Here is a 13,133-nt window from a genome sequence, read left to right as displayed (position 1 = left end):
TTTTGTCAGTGAGGTGGGCTCTGCGGTCTTCTTCCAAGGAGGTTGCTGCCCGCTAAACCCATACATTTCAAATGTAAACTCCATATTTCAACAAAGAAAGAATAGTTATTGTGCAAATTGTGTTATCTTCTCCAAATAAATACATGGTTGAATTTCATGGTGCCATCTCTGTATACTCAAATCAACATCATTTTTCCAAGTTACAACTACACATTTTCTAGCAACCGCCGATCCTAAATGAATTAAATGCAATATAAGGTTTATCCAAATGTAAATTAGCTGTAAGTGTGTTCATATATCCCAATAAACATAACCAAGGGTCAACGTTTAGATCTATATTGAATAAATCTCGCAAAAAATTAATAACTTTTTCCCAAAAAGGCTGAATCTTTATATAATCCCACACCGAATGTAAAAAAAAAAACCTATCTGATCACCGCACCGAAGGAGTGAAATATAACTGGTGCAAAAAATTATAATTTACTAAACTATATCGCACATTAATTTCGTAACACTATTCAAACACATTTCTGATCATTCTTCCTCAGAAATAGAAATAAATAAGTCTTTCTCCCATTTATCTTTTATTTTAAATATATCTACCTTTTTCATCTTTTCCTGTAATAACCAATACATACCTAAAACAAAACCTTTACAAACCTTATCAGTAATTAATCTCTCAAATTTTGTTTGACTTGGTATTATTAATTCTGTACCAAAAATCTCCTTTAAAAAGTCTCGTAGTTGATAATAAACACATAAAGTATTTTGTAATACACCAAATTTCTCTCTAAGTCTATTAAATGAAAGAAATGAACCTACTTCAAAACAATTCTACACTAATATAACTCCCTTTGACTCCCAATCCTTCAAATAAGGATTATTCATTGAAAATTGAATTATCTGATTCTGATATAATGGTGTCTTAACTGAAATTTTTCCTTTCGATCCTATTAATTGATTCCATTTAGATCACACCCCCATCAAATGTTTAAAAACTGGCAATTTATACAGCTGTAAAAGCAATGGATTCCACTTATATATAAAATTATGTATAGTTCTTTCCTGTATTTGATCCATCTCCATCTTTGCCCACAACAGAGGTTGATCAAAATCAAACAGTCTGTTAATAAACCTTAATTGTGCAGCTTCATAGTAATTCTTAAAATGTGGTAATTAAATCATACTCTATGTCAACTTTTGCATAGAAACTCTAGATAATTTGCCTTTCCATAAAAACAAACAAACTACTTTATTTAATTCTTTAAAAAAATTTCCTGGTATAGAACTCAGAATAGACTGAAACAAGTATTGAATATGAGGATATATATTCATTTTAATACAATTTACACGTCCAATCAATGTTAACGGTAACTCCATCCATCTATTTAAATCACATTTAATCTTATTTAACAAAGGCACATAATTTGAATTTTGGTATTCTTTATCCACTATTGTACCTAAATATTTAGAAATGCTTTAGAAATATGTTTGCTTTTCTGATGTATACTCACCAATCCATATTACCTGGCTCCTAAACAACAGCATCCTAAATTGTTTAACATGCAGTCAGTTTGACTCCTAATATTTAAAAAAAAATCATGCAGGTCATATCCATGTGACAAATCATATTTAGTCAGAGTGGAAATGTGCAATCCTTGTTGTAGAGCCATTGAGCTTAAAGGGAGATGCAAGCTATTTGCAAGAAGTCTTGCCATTTTTAAATTGTACTTTTTTTTAAAATGCAGGTTTCTGAGAGCACTCAAGATCTGAATCGGACAGTAGAAGGAAGCCTTCGTACCTTGCAGGATTTGTTTGCAAAGGAACCACGATATCTTGAGAGAGTGCAGAAGTTAAAGGATCTTCTTGGAAACCTAGGTAGACAGCTGACAAAAATTCCATTTTGGGAAAAGAGTAATGTCTCTTTGGAAGATTTGGCTGTTCTTATCGAGCTGTGTGATTATTACAGGTATGTGCCTATGAAGTGTAACTTTGAGGTGAAGGATGGTGATTCTGGGGAATTAAAACCTATTTCATTTGATTTCTGTGCAGCATTTCATAACCAGGCCCTGAGTGGATGTAATATCATCTTCACCAAATAACTTCTGATGACATCTCTGTGATATTTATTTTCCCATTATCTTTACCTTTATTTCCATTTTGGTCAGCCAAAGATTTGGGGACCATCTTGACAAAGCTCACAAACAGTCAGGGGAGCAGAAATCTGTGTGAAGGATAGGAACTTAAAGACAGGCAAATATGAGAAAATATGGCATCAAAAAAGCCTTTGGCCCACAGTGTTGTGCCAATCTAGTAACCTACTCTTAACAACTGCCTAGAATGTCCATAGTGTATAGCCCTCCATTTTTCTCAGCTCTGTGTACTTGTTTAATAGTCTCTGAAGGATATCCTTTTGTACCATTGTCAACTGGCAATTTATACGGCTGTAAAAGCAATGGATTCCACTTATATATAAAATGATGTATAGTTCTTTCCTGTATTTGATCCATCTCCACCTTTGCCCACAACGGAGATTGATCAAAATCAAACAGTCTGTTAATAAACCTTAATTGTGCAGCTTCATAGTAATTCTTAAAATGTGGTAATTAAATCATACTCCATGTCAACTTTTGCATAGAAACTCTAGATAATTTGCCTTTCCATAATTCTTTAAAAAGATTTCCTGGTATAGAACTCAGAATAGACTGAGACGTCATCCTCACCACCATCGTCAGCAGGACATTCCATGAATCCACCACTTGACAAAGGCCTCAAACCCGAAACATTGGTTATATATCTTTATCCTTGCAATATAAAGCACATTGTGTGACGTGCTGAGTTTCTCCGACATTGTGATTTTTCACTTTAACCACAGGCTCTGCAGACTTTTGTGCTTTACTACTCTCTGTGTGGAAAATCTTCCTTCCTACATCCGTCCCCTGTACTTACTCCCAAGCACATTGTCAAATAAGTTGAAGCGTTTAACTCGTTGACAGGTGTACTTTTTGGAAGTTTTGGCATTATTACCCTGCTTTAGATTTATGCCAATTTATTAAATAATTTATTTCAAATGGATTTACAATAAATTTTGGTTTTGTTTTGTTGATTTTCTTTCTGATAATTACCAATTTTCTCCTTTGATCCCCACTATTCCCACAGATCCTTGGCTAGTTGGGGCACACAAAACCATTCGGCAATGAACTTTATTTCCCATAACTCAGCTACAAGCTTGACAGGAGCCACGTTTCGGATTGTGCCCATGACAGGATTTATTCCCTTAATGATTCTATCAGTAAAGATAATTGTTTGAATGCAAGTGTTTCTGCTATTATCAATCCATCCACCTTCAAACGTACCTTTTCCGGAGAAATTGAGAGCACTCTTCCTTACAGGTTGTTTTGAATGGTTATTCTGGTATTGTTACAAGTGCAAATATCTTGATGTTCTTGCATATGATTTCAATATCATAAATGAATCAATTTAGTTAAATCTGGTAGTCATGCAGTATTTTAATTTAAAACTGGCAGTATGATTGACAATGCACTTGGCTCTGTATAGTTAAATAGCTTTTTACCCCCCCCCCCCGCAGTGATTAGCTAGTTTACAGTTTTAACTTTTAACTGATTTTTTTTCTTCAGTTCACAGGTTCTTAGGAAATATTTCTTTAGTGTAAATGTTACCTAAGCAATCAGAAAACTTTACATGGGGTTAAATGTTTTGACAATTTAATTTACATGATGACTAATATATTTGTCTGAATCCAAAGTAACTTCAAGGGTCCTTTTATTGTCACATTATCATACATTAAAAATGTAACATACAAGATATACTTTAACTTTTCGACTGTCATAAACAGACGAAGAGTCGCCATTAATATTGCCTGACACCTTTTACAAGAGAAAGAGAAGCAAAAGCGAGCCCCCTGAGAGACACTGAGTGTCCGTGGATTCGCCTCTAGCGGCCTCTGCAGCCACACAAGACTCCTGATCCATTCAACGGCAACCCGAGCTCCAGATCCAAATCTCCGTCAAGACCAGGAAGCCCCACAAGCGCCCAGGGCCCTTCAGGAGCCCTCCTTGCCCTCAGCATCCTCTCGAATCCCGACTCCGATACCTGGTTCCCACCAGCCAGTGCTCAGCAGTCCGTAGCCCATGCGAATCCTGAATCCCCCCCCCCCCCGCCCCCAGACTACAAGTTGTCAATGACCGGCAGTCTGTGTGGGCCCCTCAGCCGCGGGCACCCTCGCTGTCGTAGCCACCTTCCTGTAGGGTCGTCTCCTCTGCTTGTCCTTCTGAACAGGGTGCGTCCTCCCTGCTTCTGTCAGTCACTTGGGAAGCATCCAGGATTTACTCCTCCAAAGGGCTCTTTATGCTGACTGACTAAAATGACTGCTGAAAGAAGTTTGCTTTTGTATCTCTTCCCTGCTGAGGGGCTCACAATGCACATTATATATTAAACCATTTTTCCATCCCAATTCTTCACTTCCTTTTCCCCTTTCTCCTCTCCCTATGGATTCCATCTTGAAATAATTACAACCATTTCTTCAATTTATTTCAATTTGTTTTGGCTTCACTCTGTTTATATTGGATAGCTTATATTCTGTTTTTTCTTTCATCCTCTCAATTTAACTGTGCAGGATTAAACATAATCACTTGCTGAAGGAAGTAATAAGGATCTCTGAATAAAATTCTCCAATAAATAGTTTGAATTTCTAAAACATGCACAATCGCCAAAACCTATAGTCATTTTTCATTAAAAGTATCAGCCAATATCTCTGCCTGTGATTCTCATTCTTCACTGATCATATTTCCCCTATTTGGCAGCTTTGTAAGGCATTACAGAGCTGAACTGTATCCCTTGCAATTAGTACCCTATTCAAAAGGGCCCCTTTCAACGTCCAAAACGTCGGTAACTTACCTTAACCTCGTATGGAGTTGCGAGACTGGCTGTGTTTTTGACACCTCTCAATGTAACCCTTTGGATGTCAATTTTTGTGCTTTGAAGGAAACCCTTTAAAAGATACTGTCACCCATTCTCTTCTCCCCATTGCTCCTAATTTTTTTTTTATTACTTTGTTCAACCTTAATCTTGTCATGCAGGCATGAAGTTTGGCAGACACTTGAGCAAGCGCATTGTGGAACATGGACATCTTTTCCAAATACAGTTGAATCTAGTTGATTCAAAATTGAAGAATGATTTACCTTTGTCCCATTTCCCGAATAAATAAAAAGGTCGGTTTGGTCCACCAATTAGCCATGATGATGAAAAAGGGCTCGAGAGTTGAAGCACTTTTTTTGTCTTTTTCTGTTTTCCTGTGCAGTCAATCTGTTCAGAACATTGCGTTGGAGGCAGTCAGGATCACCTCATTAGAAATGTAAAAATTTGAACAATAATTTAACTTGTGGTAGCAAAATAATTTTTTGATTCTTCTTTCTGACTTTTTAAACAGATTTAAAACTGAAGTCTTATAAACGTCCAATATTATTATTGCACAATATTTAAAAAGCTTGATTATTTTAATCCAGCCAGTGTTACCCTGAACAGTGCAATAAAGAATGTAGAGCTCAGGATGCAAGAAATACGACCAAAAGTCAGCTACTTAGACCTCTAGCTCACCCCCACATTAATCAAGATCATGACCAATCTTCGATTTCAACAATATTTTCCTGTCACATCCCCCATGGTTTTTTATTCCTCCAATATTTAGAAATCTCTGTCTCGGTTTTGAATGAAATCAGTGATCTGGTCTATCTGTCCCTCTCAAATAGTGAATTCCCACGATCCATCTCCTGAATTAAGAATGTTTTCTTTGCTTTGTTTGAAAAATTATATACTCTTTAATGCTACGACTCCTAATTCTAAGATCCAACACCAGGGAATCCATCACTGCTTCCGATTTCTGAATAATTTTGTATGTTTCAGTGAAGTCACCTGATATTCTTCAAACCTCTGAAGGGTTCAGACTTAAATACTTACTGTATTCTTTGCTGCAATACCTTTAATGTAACATTGTCCTCTTGTATGAGGAAATCAAAATGGTGAACTAGACAACATGTATTGCAGTTATACATCTTTACTCTTCTCCTTAAATCTTATAGTGGTGAAGGCCAACATGTTATTTGACTTTCTAACTGCTTGCAGATTACTTTTCAATGACATGTGAACAAGGGTACCTCATGTCTTTTTGAATATCAATTCTTCCCAATCTCTGACCATTTTAAGAAATGATCAACTTTTCTACATCTGTCTTTCTACCAAAGTCGATAACCTCATCTTTTTCCACATGCCACCTACCGGGCTTCTCTATATCCTCTTGAAGCCTTTTCGCCATCGCACGACAGCTGACTTGAAATTGTTATATTTGGCAGGATGAACTGCAGATTGAGTAACGTCGGGCCTGCAGCACTGATCCCTCCTGAACCCCTGCCATTCACTCGCTGCCAAACACACGAATCCTGATAGCATTCTAATGATTTTTATATCTTTCTGAAATCCCGTTTTGTCCACAGTGCACATACAGGTACAGTTAAGCTAGTCTAACATCGTCTGTAGAGAGCCTCAGCTGCAATTCTGCAACTTCATGTGAGAACCGTGATTCTTAATCATTAAAGTAACATTAGAAGCTAATATGCTTTTATTTTTATTTTTAAAACTGCTATTTTTCTTTAAAGGTGGTTGGGTTATCTTGGTCTACTGCTTTTTGATGTTCTTATCTGTCTCCTGGTGCTGTTTGGATTGATTAGAAACTCGAAAGCAATCCTTATTTGGTAAGTGTGTTATACTGCTCATTGTATTTTGCTGGCGGTCAGGTTAAGTTGTATCTTTAAAAAAAAATCTACAGATGCGAAATTTGTTGCTGGAGCTCCGTGATAATTTCACACTTTTGTCCAGATTGAAAGTAGAATCCAGGTTGAGAAGTTAAATTACTTCAATACCCTACCTTTCTAAAACTGTCAGTGGCCGTTTCCCATCCAGGGGTGTAAACTTGCAGCATCGTTCAGGGACCTTTTTCTTTTCTTCATATCTCCATTCACCTCTCATCTTTTGAGGCTAAAGATGAACTGAAATGCGAGTTTTCCAAAATACATGAATATTGGCAAAATACTTAATCCTTTTCCCAGTGTTTGCACAAAGGAATTGGAACCCTGCTTAATTCCCTTCCCCTACTCAGCATTTCAGTAACATAAATCGGCTAAAGAGTTACCAGCACCCAGCTCCCCAGCTGTGGAACCTGGCTCCTCGTGCCCAGCTCCACACCTAGCTGTACAAACTCAATGGCCCACTTACTACAGATTACTTCTCCAACTTTTGGGTCGTTTTACCTGATTGGTTTGTACTTGGCTGCTCTGTGACATTGTTACTAAATATTTACAATATACAAAAATAGAAAGTACCAGAAATACTCAGTGAGTCCAGCAGGATTTGTGGGGAAATAAATAATGTTCAGGGTTAGGGTTGGTGCCTCTCAGCAAAATTAAGAAAAGTTCGAAGTTGGTTGTGCATTAAATTGCAGAAGAGGTGCTGGCGAGAATAATGAAAATGTCTACATTAGGATGGAGATGAAGAGATTGAATGACATATAGAGTATGAAAGCTTGTTAATCGATCAGCATCAGGGTGGAGGCTTGGAGATCGGCCACCTTCTCTCAGACAGGCTCTTCACCACCCTTGTGCTATTCAGTCTTCCCTATTTCCTCTGTTCTCTCTACACTGCAACTTAAAATGTTTAATTTCTCATGTTTTTTTAATGTTCTCAATCATCACCAAAAGCTGGAACATTAACTCTGGCATTTTCTCTACAGTTGCTGCCAAACTTGCTGAGCATTGATAGGATTTTTTTCCTATATTTATCAGATGCAGTTCTCAATTACCATGTGGTATCTCCCTATAAAACATCTCCAGTAATATATGAGGGGCAACATTACCATTGGTCCCATTTTATTTGCTGTAACAAAAGTACAGGTTATGGGCATCGCTGTCCCTGTCAACATTTATTGCCCATCTCTAATGACCTTTTGAAGAGATGGTCATAAGCTGCTTCAACAGCAGTGAAGATACTGCCATGTTGTTATGCAAAGAGTTCCAGGATTTGGATTTGACAGGACATTTCCAAGGCAGGATAACATGCAGGGGGGGAATTAACTACCACCTGGCCCCTTGGCTGAGCTTTAGAAAGGCTCCCCTTACCTTGAAACCCCCCACCACACCCTTCATTGAATAGAATAAAGTGATAAGTTAGGTTAAATAACATGTTAGGGGTCTCTTGGGGGTGGAAAAATGCTGGGGGAGGGGGGTGCGGGGTCAATAAATGCCGGAGGATTGATTGAGCTTTTGGGGTCGAAAAACTGTAAAGCCTGACGTCCCTGCTCCTGCTGGGCCCCCTCCCTTCTGGGCACCTGGGCTTAAGCCTTCTCAGTCTAATGGTTCATCTGCCACTGATAATGTCACTTAGAGACCTGTACTTGTCTATCTCCATGGTCCGAGTTGGAGGGGTACGAATGAATTGCCTTTGACATCAACTGCAGTGTTTTTTTTTAAGCCAACATCCATTGCATTAAGGAGGTGATTGCTCAGGTTGGGAGTTGAGCAAATCCGTCATGTTGGCAGGTTTTTGGTGTAGGGTCAGTTTTGTTGGAGCTACACTAACTTAAGCATAATCCTGACCCGTGCCTTTGTTAGTGGATGTTTAATGGCTCTGGGATTTCACACACTCCAGGATGCCCAGCCTAGGCCCCCGCATTTCTAGCCCGAAATGAGGCTTGAAGAGATGGAACTCTTGTCAGTAGTGACCCAAAGACATTGCTCAGTAACAGTAACCCTATTGAATTTCAGCGGTAGATGAATAGGCTGCCTTGCAGATGGCCTTTGTCATGCAGTTGTTTGTCATGAATGTTGTCCAGTTCCTGTTCTGCTTGGATCTCTCATTCTATGAGGAATTATGATTGGAATTGACCTCTGCATTTGGTCTTCAGGGCACATCAAGGCAATTTTCCACATTGTGGGAATGATGCCAATGTTGTAACAGTATCTTTTTCAGGAGTGCCGATCTCCCACAGTATGGCAGGAATATTGTACCTGGTGGTCCTGTATACTACTTGATATTGTGATGGCCCTTCGAAGTTCCCCCATGGGGCCCAGCTGGCTGCATGAGGCTGCCCTCCGATTGGCCACAACCTATCAGGGAAAGCGAATCACATACACACCAATTGGCTTTGGCCACACTCTTCAGCTTGAGAATAAAAGCAGGGCTGTGAGCCCATTAAAGCTCAGTGTTAACTCCACTCAACTGGGGTTCGTGTCTGGGAACAGTGTGTTCTTTCTGAACTAACCTGCACACAGTATAACGTCTCCTGTGCTATAGGCTTTGCAGCGCCATAGCTTGTAGCAGCTAGCTACAATATCACGTTAAGCAGCCTCTGTTTGTGAGCATTTTAGTCTTTGGCACATGCATCTGGACTCTGCCATGGTTCAGACTGAAGATGTTCTTGGAGATGCTTCTGTTAGTTGTGTGCCTGTTCACTGTTGTCTATGTCAACTGCACGAAAACCAACAAGGTCGGGTCAGATACAGCAATGAGCTCTCTGAACCCTTCTCCATTAACAATGGCGTGAAGCAAGGCTGTGTTCTCGCACCAACCCTCTTTTCAATCTTCTTCAGCATGATGCTGAACCAAGCCATGAAAGACCCCAACAATGAAGACGCTGTTTACATCCGGTACCGCACGGATGGCAGTCTCTTCAATCTGAGGCGCCTGCAAGCTCACACCAAGACACAAGAGAAACTTGTCCGTGAACTACTCTTTGCAGACGATGCCGCTTTAGTTGCCCATTCAGAGCCAGCTCTTCAGCGCTTGACGTCCTGCTTTGCGGAAACTGCCAAAATGTTTGGCCTGGAAGTCAGCCTGAAGAAAACGGAGGTCCTCCATCAGCCAGCTCCCCACCATGACTACCAGCCCCCCCACATCTCCATCGGGCACACAAAACTCAAAACAGTCAACCAGTTTACCTATCTCGGCTGCACCATTTCATCAGATGCAAGGATCGACAATGAGATAGACAACAGACTCGCCAAGGCAAATGGCGCCTTTGGAAGACTACACAAAAGAGTCTGGAAAAACAACCAACTGAAAAACCTCACAAAGATAAGCATATACAGAGCCGTTGTCATACCCACACTCCTGTTCGGCTCCGAATCATGGGTCCTCTACCGGCATCACCTACAGCTCCTAGAACGCTTCCACCAGCGTTGTCTCCGCTCCATCCTCAACATCCATTGGAGCGCTTTCATCCCTAACGTCGAAGTACTCGAGATGGCAGAGGTCGACAGCATCGAGTCCATGCTGCTGAAGATCCAGCTGCGCTGGGTGGGTCACGTCTCCAGAATGGAGGACCATCGCCTTCCCAAGATCGTGTTATATGGCGAGCTCTCCACTGGCCATCGTGAAGAAGACTGCAGAGCCCACCTCACTGACAAAAGGCAAAGGATGAAAAACCCAACACCCAACCCCAACCAACCAATTTTCCCCTGCAGCCGCTGCAACCATGTCTGCCTGTCCCGCATCGGACTTGTCAGCCACAAACGAGCCTGCAGCTGACGTGGACTTTTACCCCCTCCATAAATCTTTGTCCGCGAAGCCAAGCCAAAGAAAAAAAATGACTAAAAGTGGTGGGACTGCAGAGCTTTGATTGGATCTGCAGGGTGCAGAACCTATTGTGTTCAGATTCTATTTAAGGATGTAGATGTACTACAAACCATTGAAGATGGGTCTCACTATGAAGATAGCACTTTGTTTCTTCATGTTTTGTGTAGCGCTCACACATTTCCAGATGTAGTCGAGCACAAGGTCAGGCCGATCCTTCAATGGGTTTTCTTAGCCCCTGATATAGATCTAGTGTGAGATGTACTTTTCAGTGCTCTTGACAGCTTAGTTGATGCTGCTTCCAGTTGTCTCCCATCATGGTCAAATTCTGATTCAGGTAACCAGCAGGTTTCTGTGTTCACCCTTGATGCCATGATTCTTCATGGTTTTCCAAGAATATCTTGTAACCTCCCAGGTTCTCTCTTTCACTGTATGCTTGTGGGATACCTTCTCAGTTGAGTACAGCTGCCTTGGGCTATTTTTGACTTGATTTTGGCAATAGTTCTTCCATTTCAACACCAGCCTTTAAATTGAACAGCATGCAATTTTGCTGAGTCCACATCTGTTGGTGTAGTTGACTCTGGTATTATTTATTTATTTTGCATTCCTCATATGTAACTTATCTTACAAATTTATGGATATAATGAGTTCCTAATGTCAGTTGGTAAGTGTGTCCTTTATGGCATTGAGTTGGTTGGATTAGGGCAGCATAGTTAGTGCAGTGGTTAGCACAACTCTATTACAGTGATGGGTTCATATCTGGCGGTGTCTGTAAGGAGTTTGTACATTCTCCACGGATTCATATGGGTTTCCTCTGCGTGCTCCGGTTTACACTCACATTCCAAAGGTGCATGGGATTACTAGTTAATTAGGTGTAAAGAAAGCTCTTGGTGCCTGCCACATTGACCATCGCCAGTGGGCTGATATCGCCTCAAACCGTGCATCTTGGCGCCTCATAGTTCGGCGGGCAGCAACCTCCTTTGAAGAAGACCGCAGAGCCCACCTCACTGTCAAAAGACAAAGGAGGAAAAACCCAACACCCAACTCCAACCAACCAATTTTCCCTCGCAACCGCTGCAACCGTGTCTGCCTGTCCCGCATCGGACTGGTCAGCCACAAATGAGCCTGCAGCTGACATGGACATTACCCTTCCATAAATCTTAGTCCGCGAAGCCAAGCCAAAGAAAAAAGAAAGGTGTATTTGGGTGTTACGGGCTCTGGGCCTGTTCCTGAGTTGTATCTCTTTTTTTAAAAAAAAGCTGAATTGTACTTTTGATACTGGCTGATCTGATGTGACATTGGCTTTGCTATAATGTGGAGCAAATCGAGTGGATTGTTGCCTGAGGCAAAAGTCATAAACTTCCAATTCAAGTGGATGTTTGAGCACTATATTTAGCTCCATTACGATGCTCCCTACAAATGACTTACTGCTAGAACTCTGATCAAGAATGAACCCTTAGGAAATGGCCAGTGAATGAAGTCATGATAGGTGGCAACTCGCCAAAGGGCCTTGATGCAAAAGCAAAGTACTGCTAGTTTAGAAATAAAAAGGAGAAACCATTGGAGAAATGAGCAGGAAGGCTTGCCCGTATCTATGGTGAGAAAATCTCAATAAATGATTTGAACATTGCTGGCGACAGCCAGTGATTCTGCCTGCAGCTGCTGAAGTTCAGCTGTTCCAGACTGAAGGACGTGCTGGACCTGTGTGCAAACACGAGCGTCTGGGCTTACTGACTGCTGAGGGGTTATGGGCTCAATCCTGCTGGGGCTACTCAGTGCCTTGGTGGTAAATTGCCACTGAGATATACAGCAGGTTAGATTTCAGAGATTCTGCGTGTTCGGAGGCAGAGGGGCAGTTCCATTTTGAGTTGATTTGCTTGAGCTTATTATTTTCTGTGTGATTTCGTTGTTAATTTTATAAAGCAAAGTTTATATTGTGGCAATGCACATAGTTCCAGCGCCAAACCAACCCCACTTGTCACACGCTGACAGTGGGGCAGCCGCAGCAAAGATGGCATCATGGGTCCTTCCCTTCCGGTGCAGACCCGAAGTGCACATACGTCAGCGAGATGTAAGTTCCAGGACCCAAGGGGCAAGCTCCAGACAGCCTTAAAGGCTGCAGCGTGAACTTAAAAGTAAATCAATTGTGCTAAACGAGCTCACAGCCTGCTGTCTCAGTTCTTACGCTGTGCTCACGCACCACCCGCTACACTGATGACCCTGACAAGTCTTCACGTTCTGAAGACTCGGCACAAACAGAACACCGTCCACCCTCATGGGCAAGATGCTTACCCTGGCAGAGGGACACAAGCCCTGCCTTGTGTTCGAGCAGGCATTCCTCAAGCCAAAGGCATTAGGCTGATATTGGCCGACGTGCATTTCAACGACCCACATAAGGTTGTGGCACAGGCAGACATTCTCTACCACTCCAAGCATAAGACCATAGACACAGTCAACCGCGTCACAAAGCTGCACCCCACCCCCGCCCCCCAGGT

At 41.2% G+C, this 13,133-nt stretch overlaps 1 protein-coding gene across 1 annotated transcript in view; it reads left to right on the top strand.

The window, feature by feature from the left end:
* Positions 1–13,133, top strand: part of LOC138746598 (protein tweety homolog 3-like) — a 122,760-nt gene that overhangs the window by 22,010 nt on the left and 87,617 nt on the right. The window contains exons 4-5 of the mRNA XM_069904889.1: positions 1,749–1,969; positions 6,672–6,767. Of these exons, the coding sequence (XP_069760990.1) occupies positions 1,749–1,969; positions 6,672–6,767 (317 nt within the window). The remainder of the gene's footprint in view (positions 1–1,748; positions 1,970–6,671; positions 6,768–13,133) is intronic.

Source organism: Narcine bancroftii, chromosome 12 (assembly GCF_036971445.1).
Source record: "Narcine bancroftii isolate sNarBan1 chromosome 12, sNarBan1.hap1, whole genome shotgun sequence".
Taxonomy (NCBI): Eukaryota; Metazoa; Chordata; class Chondrichthyes; order Torpediniformes; family Narcinidae; genus Narcine; species Narcine bancroftii.
This window is presented reverse-complemented; position numbering and strand designations above follow the sequence as displayed.